This window comes from Heteronotia binoei, chromosome 4 (assembly GCF_032191835.1).
Source record: "Heteronotia binoei isolate CCM8104 ecotype False Entrance Well chromosome 4, APGP_CSIRO_Hbin_v1, whole genome shotgun sequence".
NCBI classification, from domain to species: Eukaryota; Metazoa; Chordata; class Lepidosauria; order Squamata; family Gekkonidae; genus Heteronotia; species Heteronotia binoei.
In genome coordinates, this window is record NC_083226.1 from 19953730 (window position 1) to 19969784 (window position 16055).

The 16055-nt window shown below is 49.3% G+C and overlaps 2 protein-coding genes across 2 annotated transcripts in view; one reads left to right on the forward strand and one right to left on the reverse strand.

Moving 5' to 3' along the window:
- LOC132570344 (solute carrier family 25 member 36-A-like) overlaps positions 1-16055 on the forward strand; it is a 441151-nt gene that overhangs the window by 286446 nt on the left and 138650 nt on the right. The window lies entirely within an intron of this gene.
- PTPN6 (protein tyrosine phosphatase non-receptor type 6) overlaps positions 3538-16055 on the reverse strand; it is a 62469-nt gene continuing 49951 nt past the window's right edge. The window contains exons 9-16 of the mRNA XM_060236867.1: positions 15539-15618; positions 15103-15252; positions 13693-13824; positions 10699-10853; positions 8675-8742; positions 5606-5757; positions 4661-4758; positions 3538-3704 (exon numbers count right to left, since the gene is read on the reverse strand). Of these exons, the coding sequence (XP_060092850.1) occupies positions 3578-3704; positions 4661-4758; positions 5606-5757; positions 8675-8742; positions 10699-10853; positions 13693-13824; positions 15103-15252; positions 15539-15618 (962 nt within the window). The 3' untranslated portion in view covers positions 3538-3577. The remainder of the gene's footprint in view (positions 3705-4660; positions 4759-5605; positions 5758-8674; positions 8743-10698; positions 10854-13692; positions 13825-15102; positions 15253-15538; positions 15619-16055) is intronic.

The window sequence follows — 16055 nt, forward strand, 5'->3', positions numbered from 1 at the left end:
CTAAAAAACTGAGCTAGCTCACTATAATTCAGCTTAGAGGGAACACTGGTTACGAGATGCTTGGTTTGGGCAGGAGGTCACTTGGAAAGAGCAGGCGGGGGTCACAAATTTAAGGGTTAGCTATAGCCTAGGGCTTTTTCTCTGGGGGAGCACAATGGAACGCAGCTCCAGAACCTCTTTGTGGAAACAAAATCCCCCCCCCCCAAAAAAATATTTTAAAGTTCAAGAAAAACCTGTGTGTTTCTCCTTCATTTCTCTCTTGAGAGTTCCGGCATCTGTTTTTCCAGAAAAAAAAAACTGGTCCTAGGCAAAAAAAAGGGGGTTTGGAACCAACACTTTTTGAAGGACAGAAACGTTTCTGAACTGACAGCATTTATTCTGGGGGCTTTACTGGTTGGTTTCAATTTCCTGAGCAGTGGGGCAGAAAGAATGACTCTGCAAATATGGACCTGGGAGTCACCTCCCACCCCGCAGCTAGAGCCGCCTGTGTTAGCCCAGTGGCCATTTTGGTTCTCAGCAATTTCTGTTGGAAACAAAGGTCTTCGTATTAGTAGTACTAGAATTAGTCTTAAACTTGCAAAGTGGTTTTGTGTAGCATTGTAAGCTGGGGAACCTGGTGGAAAAGATGCCCCTGTGCTTGTAACTTTAGTAAAAGTACTCTGCTAACTAGTGGGCACTGGACTAACTATACCAGTTAACCAGGGGTGGCCAAACTGCAGCTTGGGAGCCACATGTGGCTCACACATATTGTGTGGCTCTCAAAGCCCCCACCATCCCATTGGCCAGTGGCTTGGACTGAAGAATGCATTTAAAGTTACTTTTTTCAATCTCTCCCTCCCTCCTCCCTCCCCATCTATTTTCTTCCTTCCTTACTTCCTGCTCTCAAACATCTGATGTTCATGTCTTACAGCTCTCAAACATCTGACATTTATTCTACGTGGCTCTTACATCGAACAAGTTTGGCCACCCCTGTCAGTTAACCAATACTTTCTGCCTATCATGGCATCATCAGGGGCTTACAGGGGAACTTCTGATTGATATATAAACCACTACCTCCCCCCCTTTGCATGGGCAAAGATTTGCTTGTATGTTCAGGAAGGCAGGGGCTGCATAACGGGGGTCGCATTGGTGTGTTAGGTTCCTTCCACCCTCAGAAGGGGATTTGCTTTAAAAAAAAATGAGGGAGGAAGAAACAACAGTCAGGCACAACAATACACCTGCAGGGGAGTGGGTCAGATCTGTTGCTTGACTCTTCCAAAGTCAAGCTGGGGGGGAAAGACCAAGGCACCCTCTCTCCCGCACGCAACAGCCACAGTAGCCTGCTTGTAGGCAAACGCATTGCTTGTACCCTCTGCAGGGGCAGGCACTGTTACAGGGAAATGGTGGCTTGGCTCCCCACTGAAATGCAGGGTCCACAACCCAAAGCCAGAGATATCGGCAATCCAAATTTCTTCTCGACTACCTTTCAGCAGTCACCCCACAAGCCCTGGCACCCCACACGTCTCTTCAGCTCCCTCCCCACAAGCCCCACCGCTTGAAAACCAATAGTGAAGCGACACAATTTTTTACTCGAACAAAAAAAAAAATCTAATTTATTTACAAAGTAAAGAAAAACAATTCGTTCTATTTGGAGAAGGATCCATTATTTACAGAGTGCAGCAGGAAAATCTGGCAATTAAGCAGAGGTGGGATTGGAGAGGATGGCCAGGAACTACTGATGGAGCACGGACCGAAGCTGGATTGACCGTGGGGTGTCCACCTCCTGCGGCAGACAATTAATAATTGTCATATGGCATTGTGTGTAGGAGAGCCTAATATTGCCTGGCTGCCAGAAGTTCTAGCTCTTTTAGCGTTACGCACCACTAGGTGGCGAGCTAGACTTGTTTTGGGGGCTGAGAGAGCTCTGGAAGAGCGTGACTGACCCAAAGTCACCCCGTTGGCTGCATGCAGAGGAGTGCGGAATCGAACTCGGTTCTCCAGATTAGAGTCTGTTGCTCTTAACCACTACACCATACTGGCTCTCTTGCAGCAGACGTTTGATGCTTGGCTCCACCTCCTGCAACAGCCATTTTGCAGTTGAGCCCGCTGCCACAGGAGGTGGTGGCAGCTATGTGCATAGATGGCTTTAAGAGGGGATTGGATAAACATATGGAGCAGAGGTCTATCAGTGGCTATTAGCCATAAGGTATAGATAGAACTCTCTGTCTGGGGCAAGTGACGCTCTGTATTCTTGGTCCTTGGGGGGGGGGGCAACAGCGGGAGGGTTTCTAGTGTCCTAGCCCCACCAGTGAACCTCCTGATGGCACCTGGTTTGTTTGTTCTTTTGGCCACTGTGTGACACAGAGTGTTGGACTGGATGGGCCACTGGCTTGATCCAACATGGCTTCTCTTATGTTCTTACGTTCACTACCAAGAATCAGAATTCCACAGTGCCTGTAGGCTTCAAAAAGCTGGGGACCCTATGGCTTTTAAGTCTAGAGTCTAAAATTATCTAACAGTGCCATGGGGAGGAAACAGCAAAAAATCTATTTGGTCAGCCCACTTGGTTCAATAAGAGCTAGACACAACTCACAAGCAATAGTCCCTCTAAGCTGTGGAGTCTTGTGAGCAAAAATTCTACTTTGTGAGCTACTGGCATTAAATTTGTGAGCAACAGCAGCAATCAGCTTGCTCTGGGACGGTGGCTCAGTGGCAGAGCATCTGCTTGGTAAGCAGAAGGTCCCAAGTTCAATCCCCAGCATCCCCAATCAAAAAGGGTCCAGGCAAATAGGCGTGAAAAACCTCAGCTTGAGACCCTGGAGAGCCGTTGCCAATCTGAGTAGACAAAAGTGACTTGGATGGACCGAGGGTCTGATTCAGTATGAGGCAGCTTCATATGTTCCTGAGCTAAGACAAAAATGTGTGAGCCAGAGGCTAAACAACTCTGAGCTAGCTCACATTAACTCAGCTTAGAGGGAACACTGCCCACGAGGAACAAAAGACCTGGGAGGCTTAGAGCAGGGTGGAAACAGGAGGTTTAGCAGCTGGGAGACAGCTGCCTTTCAAAGTGAAGGCTGCAAAGCAGTCATGGATTTCCTGAGACCCGAAGGAACCCAAGAAGGTGAAGGGAGGAGGAAGAGGCCAGCATGTCTGTGCGGTTGACTACCACAGCGTGTGCATGTACTGGGGATCAGCATGCTGGAGTCTGCCTCCACCACCACTGCCGAAGCCCGAGCAGAGACGCCAGTAGAAAGCCAGGAATAAGGCACATGTGGCGTGTGAGTGAGAGAAGACCTGTGACATTGAAATGTAGGCCAGGAAACCAGGCCTGGAGCCTGCAAGAGAAAGGCAGCTTGAACCTTTGCAGATCTGATCCACAGAGCACAATCCACTGGTAAGACGTCCTCCTGAGCAAAGCCCTGTCTGAATGAAGGCAGCCAGGTATGCTGTTTGGATTCTCCACCTCTGTGCCTTGTGGCGCTCCATGGTTCAGAAAACCTCTGGGGTAAAGTCTGAGCAAAGAACGAGGGGCCACTCCAAGCCTGCTCTAAAAGTAGCTGGTGAACTGGGCTGCCCTGCTGGGATGCTGAGCGAGGGGTTATTTTTTCTTCAGAGAGCCCTTCAGTTTCTTCTCCTTCCCTAAGAAAAACTGCCTGTGCTCTCTCCCCTCCTTCTTGCCTTTGGCGTTCTCGAGGTTCTCGTAGAGGGACGGCTCCTCCTTGTGCCTGTTGGGGGGGGGGGTGAAAAGAGAAAAAGAAGGGTGAGGTTTGGGGGTAGAGCCTGGGGAGGGCTAGGTTTGGAGATGGGAGGGGCCTCAGCAAGGTATAATAGATCCAAGCAGCCCTTTTCTCCAGGGGAACTGATCTCTATTGTCTGGAGATCAGTTGTAAACCCAGGCGATCTCCACCCCCACCTGGAGCCTGGTGATGTTAAGACGTAATGGACGCTAGCCAATGCGGCGCTCTCTACAACATGCCAAAAAGCAAGGTCGGTTAAGGGGTTTTCTGCCACCTTAAGACAGTACAGTCGTCTCCTCGTGGTCGTGCACTGCCCACAGTCCAGGTCCGAGCCCAGCCTCAGTCACACAGCTAGGGTTGCCAGCTCTGGGTTGGGAAATACCTGGAGATTTGGGGGGCAGATCCAGGAAGGGGAGGGACCTCAGCAGAATACAGTGCTGTAGAGTCCACCCCAGGGGAACTGATCTCCATTGGCTGGAGCGGGACTTTTATTGTAGCAGGAACTCCTTTGATTAGGCCACACCCCTGATGTAGCCAATCATCCAAGAGCTTACAGGGTTTACTGTAAGCTCCAGGAGGATTGGCTACATCAGGGGTGTGTGGCCTAATATGCAAATGAAGCCCTGTTACAAAAAAAAAAGCCCTGGTCTGGAGAAAAGTTGTAATAGTGGGAGATCTTCAGAACCCACTTGCAGCCACAGAGGTGTGTCTCAGCCCACATAGGCAGGCAGGGACGCCAGTCATCTTCCACGAGGCCAATGACTGGGAGCGTGCTGGGCGGGCCCCTGAGGCATATTGGCGGCCTCCTCATTCGGAGAACTGGCCCTGCCACACACAGTTGTGCCATGTTGTCGTCATCTTTGTTTCTTGCGTGTGATTGATACATAGCATGTGATCTTGCATGTGATCGATATATGCCCCCATTGCCTTCCTACCGTACTTACTTGGAGGATGTCCGCGATGCTTTTGTGTGGGAAGCCTTCTGGGCAAGGGGGTAGGTGATATTCCCATATTCAGACTCGGTCAGCCTTCCTTTCTGACTCTGCAGCAATGGAAAAAGAAAGGAGGGGATTGTACAGACATAGTGCCAGAATAGGGCTGTGTCCCTGTGGACCGCACGGTGCCACCGTGTAAGCCAAGAGGCCCCATTTTAGACAGGAAGCGTAGACGTGTGAGTGGAACTGCAGATGTGGCCGAGGGGGAGGCAGCAAGCAGAGAGAGATGGAACAAACTGGTCCCTTTCTCCTGCCCATGAGGCCTGCTGCCCTGAAGGAAATCCAAGACGGGAGCTTCCTGTTGCTTCCGGGTCACAGGCTGACAGGTCTATGGGTTGACGCCAGACAGAGCCTGCAGTAACCACGCCCAGGGCTTTTTTTGCAGCAGGAACTCCTTTGCATATCAGGCCACACACCCCCCGATGTAGCCAATCCTCCTGGAACTTACAGTAGGCCCTGCAAGAAGAGCCCTGTAAGCTCCAAGAGGATTGGCTACATCAGGGATGTGTGGCCTAATATGCAAAGGAGTTCCTGTTACAAAAAAAAAAAGCCCTGGTCAAACTAGGGGCAAGAAGATTGCTCACTTCCTCAGCAGATGTATCTGGGGCTGCTTTGAGGTTGGGCTGGGATTTTATGTTCTGAGCTACACTTCTGAGTATCTTTCCCTCCACTGCAGGTGAATGGTGCATGTTGTGCAGCCTGCTGACTAGATGTCGGATTCAAGATATGCAGGAAAGTGACATCTCCAGGAGTACTGCCAGAATTGGAATGTGGTTCAGCTGCTGCCTCCTCCTCCTCCCAGGAACCTGTCCCTAGGGCAGCACGCCCACAAGAAGACCGCCATGCTACCAGGGCCGAATACTGGTGTGTGGGGTCGCCCTTCCTCTCCCAGACCTGCATGATGTCCAGCTTCTTCTTGGTGGTCTCGATGAACTGGCTGATGGCCATGTAGATGAACTTGTACTGGGCCTCTGTCTGCACCATGCCGGAGCGCTGGGCCCGCACCATCTGGATGGCCTTCGGGATATCGATGTCGCAGTCCAAGCCTGGGGATGGAATAGAAAAGGGGGAGGAGAGTGATGACAAGGGCAGGTTGACTGATGTTCCGAATGAGTGCTTACTCAGACATAGGCGCTATTCAGATTCTTCCAAAGTAAGCCTGCATAGGGTTGCTGCCATGTAGGGCAAACCTGTGTGTGTTTACTTGGAAGCAGGGGTGGAATTCTAGTAGGATCTTCTTTGCATATTAGGCCACACACCCCTCATGTAAGCTCTTGGAGGACTGACTACATCAGGGGTGTGTGGCCTAATATGCAAAGGAGCTCCTGCTGCTCTTAGAGGATTGGCTATGTCAGGGGTGTGTGGCCTAATATGCAAAGGAGCTCCTGCTGCTCTTAGAGGATTGGCTACGTCAGGGGTGTGTGGCCTAATATGCAAAGGAGCTCCTGCTGCTCTTAGAGGATTGGCTACGTCAGGGGTGTGTGGCCTAATATGCAAAGGAGCTCCTGCTGCTCTTAGAGGATTGGCTACGTCAGGGGTGTGTGGCCTAATATGCAAAGGAGCTCCTGCTGCTCTTAGAGGATTGGCTACATCAGGGGTGTGTGGCCTAATATGCAAAGGAGCCCCTGCTAGAATTCCAAGCTCTTGGAAGATTGGCTACGTCAGGGGTGTGTGGCCTAATATGCAAAGGAGCTCCTGCTGCTCTTAGAGGATTGGCTATGTCAGGGACGTGTGGCCTAATATGCAAAGGAGCTCCTGCTGCTCTTAGAGGATTGGCTACGTCAGGGGTGTGTGGCCTAATATGCAAAGGAGCTCCTGGCAGAATTCCACCCCTGCTTGGAAGTAAGGGCCACCCAGTACAATGTGGTTTAATCTCTGGAAAAGCAGGCACAGGATCGCAGCACCGAGTCGATATCGACCCACAGGGTGACGTTGCTTTCACAACGTTTTCATGGCAGACTTTTTACAGGGTGGTTTGCCATTGCCCTTCCCAGTCCTCTACGCTTTCCCCCCAGCAAGCTGGGGACTCATTTTACTGACCTCGGAAGGATGGAAGGCTGAGTCAACCTCGAGCCGGCTACCTGAAAACCCAACTTCTGCCAGGATCGAACTCAGGTCGTGAGCAGAGCTTGGACCGCAGTACTGCAGCTTACCGCTCTGAGCCACGGGGCTCCCTATAGCAGCCTAACTTGGGTATTTATTTTAGAGTTTCTAGGCTGTCTTTCTGCTGCATGAATACAGTTAAGAGTCCAGTGGCAGCTTTAAAGCCAGCAAAGAATCCAAGGTATGAGCTCTTGTGTGCACACGCACTTCTTCAGATAAAATGCAATGGGAGAGAGTGTGCTTTCACACGAAACCTCATACCTGGAATAAAACTTTGTTGGTCTTCAAGGTGCCTCTGAATTCTAACTTTATTCTCTTCCTTCAGACCAACGTGGCTACCCACCTGGATCTTTCTGCCACACGGCACCCAAGGCGGCTTACAAAATATTAATTATAGAACAGCGCATCACGTTCCAAAATAAAATATTCTGTAATAAACCTGAAACAGTGCATGGTCTATCTCAGGCAGGCGTCCTCAGACTTTTTAAATAGGGGGCCAGTTCACTGTCCCTCAGACTGTTGGAGGGCCGGACTGCCGTTACTGTACAAGGCCGCGGGCCGTCAGTTCTCCGTCTTCTGCATCTCTCTCCCTTCCCCACACCACACACCCCGGCCTGGGAACTCACCTCACCTCGGTATCACCTCACACTCTGATTCCGCCGCCTCAGCCCAGTGCCGGAAGTGTGCGTTGCTAACACGAGTTTAGGTCGAACGTCACTTCCGGTCTGATTTTGCCATAACCCGGCGGGCCGCATAAACATCCTCAGCGGGCCGCATCTGGCCCGCGGGCCGTAGTTCGAGGACCCCTGATCTCAGGGGTGGCCAAACTGTGGCTCGGGAGCCACATGTGGCTCTTTCACACATGTTGTGTGGGTCTTGAGGCCCCCACTGTCCCATCAGCTGGCTTGGAGAAGAAGGCATTTGTCTCCTTAAATCACTTCTCCAAGCCAAGCCAGCTGGAGGCTTGGAGAATTCATTTAAAGTTGTTTTCTTTCCACCTCTCTCTCCCCATCTATTTTCCTCCCTCCCTCCCTCTCTCCCTTCCTTCCTGTCTTGCAGCTCTCCGACATCTGAAGTCCATGTCTTGTGGCTCTTCAACATCTGACATTTATTCTATGCGGCTCTTATGTTAAGCAAGTTTGGCCACCCCTGGTCTATCTAAAGTCCCAGTGATTTCGAAGACAAAGAATGTGCTGTCTAATCCAATGCACGCTTACTGAGAAGTGAGCACGATGGGGCATGGATTTGATTCCAACCTTGGGCAGGTGCTTTATTAATTAATTATTAATTGATTAGAAAACGCAAATGCTGCCCCACCAGATGCCTACCAGGGGTGGCTTGCAAGATCAAACAACTTAAAGCATAAGAATGACCGATAATGAGCAATCAATCAAAAAGAAGACAGAAAAACAAACCAAGGCATAAAAAAATTTCCTACGACAGTTTAAAAAGGCTAAAACGGTCTTCAGGCTAGAGGCAGACGATATAGAAGCGGCTTTATAAGACAGAAACCCACACTTAAGATCAGGGCCTTTTTGTATCAGGAACTCCTTTGCATATTAGGCCGCACACCCCTGATGTAGCCAATCCTCCAAGAGCTTACAGGGCTCTTCGTACAGGGCTTACTGTAAGCTCCAGGAGGATTGGCTACATCGGGGAGGTGTGGCCTAATTTCTGGATAAAGCCAGTGTGGTTTAGTAGTTGAAGCAACGGTTTAGGATCTGGGAAACCCAGGTTTGAACCCCCACTGACTTTACGGAGAGGCTGTTTGGCTGTTCTTGTTCTCGTCTACAGCCTGCCTCATACAGTTGAGGCGCAGAACCGACCCTGAGAAGCGGAACAGGACAGCGATTACCTCACCTTTTGCGGAGATCATATCCATGACCATATCGATGACAATGATGGTCCCGGTGCGGCCTATCCCAGCACTGCGAGGAGAGTGACAAACGGAGGTTATGAACATGATGGGGGATTCTGTGTGGTAAGAACTGTCCTCCTGGAGCACTCTGAGGTCTACCTAATCTAGGGCTCTGCTTTTCTGTGGAGGCTGACTAAATGCCTCTGGGAAAGGACAAGCAGGATGTGAAAGGGATGGCAGCCTTTGGCGATGGGTCATCTCAAGAATTTGGTATTTGTCCTGACCTGGACAGCCCAGGTAAGACCAGTCTTGTCAGATCTTGGAAGCTAAGCAGGGTCGATTCCGGCAAGTAGTTGGACGGGAGACCTCTATGGAATACCAGCAGTCAGGAGGGCAGGGGCAGGCTCTATTCAGCCAACTCTCTAAATATCCTCCAGGCCCCCAGGGAACCATCAGTCACCAAAGGTCACTTCCAGATGCTCACACACACCAAAGGTCACTTCCAGATGCTCACACACACCAAAGGTCACTTCCAGATGCTCTCACACACTCACAAATGCATAAAAATAAAAAAAATACCCTCCCCAAAAAGAATTTCGTATTCAAAAGTATAACTGCTGCTGCACATGGAAGTTCCACCGAATGTTAATGTGGGTAAAATGTAAGACTAGGATCAGAGAGGAAAGGAAAAGGAAAGATCCCGTGTGCAAGCACCAGTCGTTTCCAACTCTGGGGTGATGTTGCTTTCACAACGTTTTCATGGCAGACTTTTTACGGGGTGGTTTGCCCTTGCCTTCCCCAGTCATCTACACTTTCCCCCCAGCAAGCTGGGGACTCCTTTTACCGACCTCAGAAGGATGGAAGGCTGAGTCAACCTGGAGCCGGCTACCTGAAAACCCAGCTTCCACCGGGGATCGAACTCAGGTCGTGAGCAGAGCTTAGGACTGCAGTACTGCAGCTTTAACACTCTGCACAGGGTCAAATCCCTGCTCTGCTACGGAAGCTCACTGGGTAAACCTTGGGCCAATCACACACCCTTAGCCTAACCACTTCACAGGATTGTTGTGAAGATAAAACTGAGGAGAAGGGAACAATATAAACTGCTTCAGGTCCCCAAAGCAGGATAGAACTAAGATATGGCGTCTGTACAGAGTCTCAGACAAGAGACCCAGGTTCAAATCCTGACACTATCAGGAAGCTCTCTGGGTAGCAGACCTACCTTTTATATTTATTTATTTATTTTAAAACGTTGATTAGCTGCCTTTCTGCCTGACAGAACTCAAGGCGGCTTACGATGTGAGCAAAGCAACAGCCATAAAAATACATTTGAAAAAAAATCACAAAATCACATTTTAAGGCAGCTGCTACCTCACAAGGTTGTTGTGAGAATTTAACAGGGAAGAGAGAACGTTGGATCTATACTGACAACCCTGGAAAAATGGTGGGATAAAAATGTATGAGAACGATCACAGGCCTTGTTCTCCATTAATGCCCTTAAAAAAAAGAGCATGGCTACGATCAATGATCTCTCTAAGCTGTGGAGTCTTGTGAACGAAAATTCTACTTTGTGAGCTCCTGGCATTAAAGTTGTGAGCTACTGCATAAATTAGTGTGCTCTGGGGCCATTTTTCCTGCGCTAAGACAAAAATGTGTGAGCCAGGGACTAAAAAATTCAGTTAGGTCACACTAACTCAGCTTAGATGGAACACTGGATACCACGATCTGGTGGGAGTGAATTCCATAAAGTAACCATGCACTGTGTGCAAAAAAATACAAGTCTTTTCCCTTAAAAGGCACAGAATGGGTATCAAGTGAACAGAGGCTGTGGCTCCTTAGTAAAGCATCTGCTTGGTACTCAGAAGGTCCTAGGTTCAAGCCCCAGCACCTCCAGTTAAAAAATGATCCAGTAATAGGTGATGGGAAAGGCCTGTGACTGAGACCCTGGAGAGCAGCTGTTGGTCAGAGGAGACACTACTGACCCTGAGGGAACTTATGGCCTGATTCAGTTTCAGGTGTGTTCACTCACCTGCAGTGCACCACAATAGGTCCAGCTCCGGGAACGCTGTCCTGTTTCTGATTGACTTGGTCAAGGAAGCCCAGGACACCGCCGGGCTCGCTGGGAACTCCGTGGTCAGGCCAGCTCAGGTACTGGTAATGCCAGATGTCTCGCACAGCCTCGCCCTAGAGAGGGACCACAACACAACCTGATCCAGCAGTCTGTTGCCCTTCCTCTGTCTCTCGTCCCCTGGCTGTCCCCCTCATGCCAACAGTCAACAGAAAAACACTACCCTAAGTCTCAGAGAATGAGGGGTTGATGGATGGGACGTCTATAGGTGAGGGCAAACCAGTTGGTATCCTCAATCAAATGAAAAGCACTGCCTGAGCCAATGTAGCATAGAGGTCAGAGTGTCGGATTAGGATCTGGGAGAGACCTGGGTTCGAATCCCCACTCTGTCATGGAAGCTCGCTAGGTGACCTTGGGTCATCACATGGTCTCAGCCTAACCTACCTCACAGGGTTGTGGTGGGGATAACATGAAGGAGAAAAGAATGTTCTAAGCAACTTTTGGGTCCCACTGAGGAAAAACATAAGAGAAGCCATGTTGGACCAGTCCAACACTGGACTGGGGGTGTGGCCTAATATGCAAAGGAGTTCCTGCTACAAAAAAACTCCTGGAGGCAGCACAGGAACTCTTATGCCACCCCCACCGGATTGTGCTCCATGTTCCTGAATGGGAGGAGAGGGTGCTGTATGGATTTTTGGACTCAAGAACCCAAAAGTCATAATTGATTCTGGGTGCCTCCAGTCTCTGACCCATCCAGCCAAATTCCTTCTCAAGCAGCCCAAACACTGAAGACTGCAGAATACCTGTGGCTACTGGCAGGGGTCCTTTTGTAGAAAAATAGATGGTGCAGCTCATTAGCATAACTCATTAGCACTTTCCACCAGTCAAAAGCAACCCGATGCAAGAAAGGAGAGCCCCGGGTGAGTGAGGCCTGCTTGGGCTGGCTAGAGATCCAGCCAGCCAAGCAAGCTTTGCTCACCTGGGGCTCTCCTGGGCTGCCCTCCCCCATCAAAAGTCCAGCAAGCCACCCACCACCCAAAATCACATAAGAAGTGAAGAAAGGGTGGTGTGGGCTTCTCCAGGGGTTAATGAGGGCTGCTGGGGTGTGGCAAAGCCCCTGGTGGCTGGCTGCCTGCCCACTCTCCAAATCCAGGGATTGTTATGCAGCTGCATCTTCAATGGACAAGGAAGGTGGGGAGGAGGGACCCTTGGAAAGGTTCAGGAGCTGTGCTCCTGTGAGCTGCTGCTGAATCTGAGGCCTGGCTACTGGGATTCAGAGGGTTACTGCTTCTGAATCTGAACAGGGAAGTTCTCTTTAGTGTCCTCCATGAATCTGTCTAAATCAGGGGTGTCAAACACGTGACCCAGGCCCCCTGGAAGGTTCCTATCAGGCCCGCAAGGAAGTCTGCTTCCTTCACCCTCTCTCTTGCTTCCTTCAGTCATCAGAGACTGTTAAATAAAATATTGCAAGAGTGCTAATCTTTTAAGCATGTTTTATTGAAAGGTTTTTTTTTTAATCTTTGTGTTTGTCTTTGTCCTTTATAAAATGTATGTCTCCGCTACCTGGTATTGCATTATATGACATATATGACCCGGCCTGACAAGGTCTCATTTGTGTCAGATCCAGCCCTCATAACAACTGAATTTGACACCCCTGATCTAAATCTTTTAAAAGCCAGCCATACTGACGGCCAATATTACATCTCATGGTGGCAGTGAATTCCACAAGGCAGTTTTTACTCTTCGATTGGAGAAACTCTTCCCTTTGTCTGTCCTGAATCTGATCGCAGAGTGGAAAGGAACCATTTAATAAGGCCTGAAAACAAAGGAACCGAAAGGGGAGCGGCAGAGAGAAGGAGAGCTTTTGCTGAAAAGGATTTACTGCTGAGTGAACATATAAGACCCTGCCCATGGGGAAGGACTTTGTTAGATTTTTATGAGAAATATGACCATTTTTATGAGGAATATGTATTTCATGGGAAATATAACAGTATATAATTAGCCGCCCGGAGTCCGTTTTGGAATGGGTGAGATATAAATCAAAGGTAAATAAATAAATAAATCAAGTGCCCTGAGGAATGCCAGTTTCAATTCCGCTTCCAGCAGATTGAGGAAGGGTTTGTGTCCCTCACAAACCCCCCAAAAGCCCCCCAGGTGGATATTTCCCCAAACTGGTATTTGCCCTTGTCCCCTTCCCCTCACGTTCCAAAATCCCTCACGGGGATTCCTGGCAAGTAGGCTTGCCAATCCCCAGGTCCCAGGGGGGGTTCTTCCACTTTCCCAGGCTCCTTCCCGCCTCCAGTCAGCTGGCCAGCGAGGAGTGGGGGAAGCCCCGCCCCCACAGCCACCATGTGACTTTCCACCTCCAGAAGCTTCAGTCTCCGATTGGAAAGGTTTCCTCTTGGGATGGTGTGTCTGTGTTACTTTGAAGAAGTTGCCATCAACTCGTGAGTAGAGAGGCCAATCCCTCGCTTCAGAGTCACCAGAAAAGGGGGGGGGAGAAAATGTCTGCTGGGCACTTCATTATTCCCTATGTGGATATCGATTCTCATAGGGTATAATGGGGAATTGATCTGGAGGTATCAGGGCGCTCTGGGGGGGCTGTTGTTTGAGGTAGAAGCACCAAAATTTCAGTATAGTATCTAGTGCCTCTCACCAAAATACCCCCCAAGTTTCAAAACGATTGGACCAGGGGGTCCAATTCTATGAGCCCCCAAAAAGGTGCCCCTATCCATTATTTCCTGTGGAAGGAAGGCATTTAAAAAGGTGTGCTGTCCCTTTAAAAGTGCTGGCCAGAACTCCCTTGGAGTTCAATTACGCTTGTCACACTCTTGCTCCTGGCTCCGCCCCCAATGTCTCCTGGCTCCACCCCCAAAGTCCCCAGATATTTCTTGAATTGGACTTGGCAACCATACTGGCAAGGCAACGTTCACAACCAGGCCTGCCTCTACTCACGTTTCTGATGGGCGAAAGACGGAGGTGCCGGAGTTTGTACTCCAGGGCGTCGTGTTCCCCGGTGTTCTCTACTACATAGGGCCCGTACTCTTTCCTGCTTCTCACCTCTGGCCAATAGGGGACGCACTTGTTCTGTTTGGAGAAAAATGGGACAGGTTTGTCAGGGACCAAAAGAAGTAGGTTAAACCTTGCCACCTTAACTGACAGAAAAACAGGAAGCGAATTTGCAGATTCTGTTGCAAGTGAAACACTGGATTCATTTCAAGGAAAGTTTGCAACGCCTGAGGGAGGCTGTTAACAATAGAACAAAGTTTTGTGTCCAATAGCACTTTGAAGACCAGCAGAGTTTTATTTAAGGTATAATCAGGGCTTTTTTTAGCAGGGACACAGTTCCTGCTGGCTTGGCGTCGGGGGTGTGCAGCCTAATATGCAAATGAGTTCCTGTGTGAAACAATGGTGATGTCAGGGGTGTGGCCTAATATGCAAATGAGTTCGTGTTGGGTATAAGCTTTTTAAAATACATCATGTTTAGAGTTGCCAGCTCTGGGTTGAGAAACACCTGGAGATTGGGGGGCAGGGGTGGAGCCTGAGAAGGGCTTGGTTTGGGGGAGGGAGGGACTTCATTGGGGTAAGCTTTCAAAGCAGCCATTTTCTCCAGGTGAACTGATACCCAGGGGTGGAATTCTAGCAGGAGCTCCTTTGAATATTAGGCCACACCCCCTGATGTAGCCAATCCTCTAAGAGCTTACAAGGCTCTTTTTTTGCAAGCTCTTGGAGGATTGGCTACATCAGGGGTGTGTGGCCTAATACGCAAAGGAGCTCCTGCTAGAGTTCCACCCCCTGCTGATACCTATCGCCTGGAGATCAATTGTAATAGCAGGAGATTTCCAGCCAGTACCTGGAGGTTGTAACAAAAGGAAAAAAACTGTATAAAAGTAACAACTGTTGATACAAGTCTTAGCTTGCTACTCTATATTTTGAAACAACTTATTATCAATATTATTGACAGAAAAACAGGACACACTAGATGCCAGATTTTAACAACATTGGCAAAATTACAATGTTTCAGCAACAGCAGCCACAACCCATTGCCTAGGTAACTCTCCATTTCATTTGCCTTCTTCAGGCTGCGGTACACTAGGTAAAGCCTTGAATTTAATAATGGAATGCCCAGCATGGCAGTATTTCCTTCAAATTTATATTGAGACACTCTCCAGCTTTTACAATTGTTGTATTGACAGTTGTAGTTGCAGCATCAGAGATCAACATTCTTCCATTAGGAGTTACTCTTTGTCAGATTCAAAATGTCTCTGTGCTAATGAAAAATAAAGCAGGTGGGGACGCAGGGTAGGGGGCCGTGGGGTGAGGTTTAGCGCTACAGAGTCATGGGCCCTCCTTGGCCCTCTTTACCCTTCCTTTCTCCACTTCCCGGGTGGTCATCACGATGATGCGCGAATTCTCCTGCCAAATCATCTGCCAGAAATCGGTGGTGGTGGAGTCCAGGCAGCCTTGACTGGCAATGTAGGTTTTGCTGAATTCCTCGGGGCCAAAGAGCTTGTTCTGTGAGGGGACGCACAGGGGAAATAAGAAAGGCTAGAGGCAAATCCATCTCTTCATCTCACCCTTCACAAGTGCCAGGGGCAGGGGTGGAATTCTAGCAGGAGCTCCTTTGCATATTAGGCCACACACCCCTGAGGTAGCCAATCCTCCAAGAGCTTACGAAAAAGAGCCTTGTAAGCTCTTGGAGGATTGGCTACCTCAGGGGTGTGTGGCCTAATATGCAAAGGAGCTCCTGCTAGAATTCCACCCCTGGCCAGGGGACCCTTCTCCTCCTCCTCCTCCTCACCTTGATGTAATTGGCATTGATGTAATCCGCCCCAGGTACATTCACATCTCTGTCTTGGAGGATGACTCGAGAGTGGTCGACTAGAACAGCAGACAGAGAGAGATCATAACACTGAGGAAACAAAATGGGCTTAGATCCTACAGCAGCATAGTATGGCGATTACAGTTTTGGGCTCAGATTCGAGAGACCCAGGTTCGAATCCCCACTCTTCCCCAGAAGCTTGCTGGATAAACCTTGGGATAGTATCATACTCTCAGACTCAGCTACCTCACAGGGTGGTTGAGAAGATAAGACTGAGGAGAGGAGAATGACATAAGGGCTGTGATCACATGCACTAAATAGTGCACTTCCGATTCACTTTCAAACTGGATTTTATTGTGTGAACTGGCAAAATCCAGTTGGAAAGCACATTGAAAGTGCATTATTTAGTGTGTGTGATCACTCCCAAGGTGTGATATATTTATTGGATATATGTATGTATGTAATGGAACATATCTGTGCGAATGAATTTGATCCT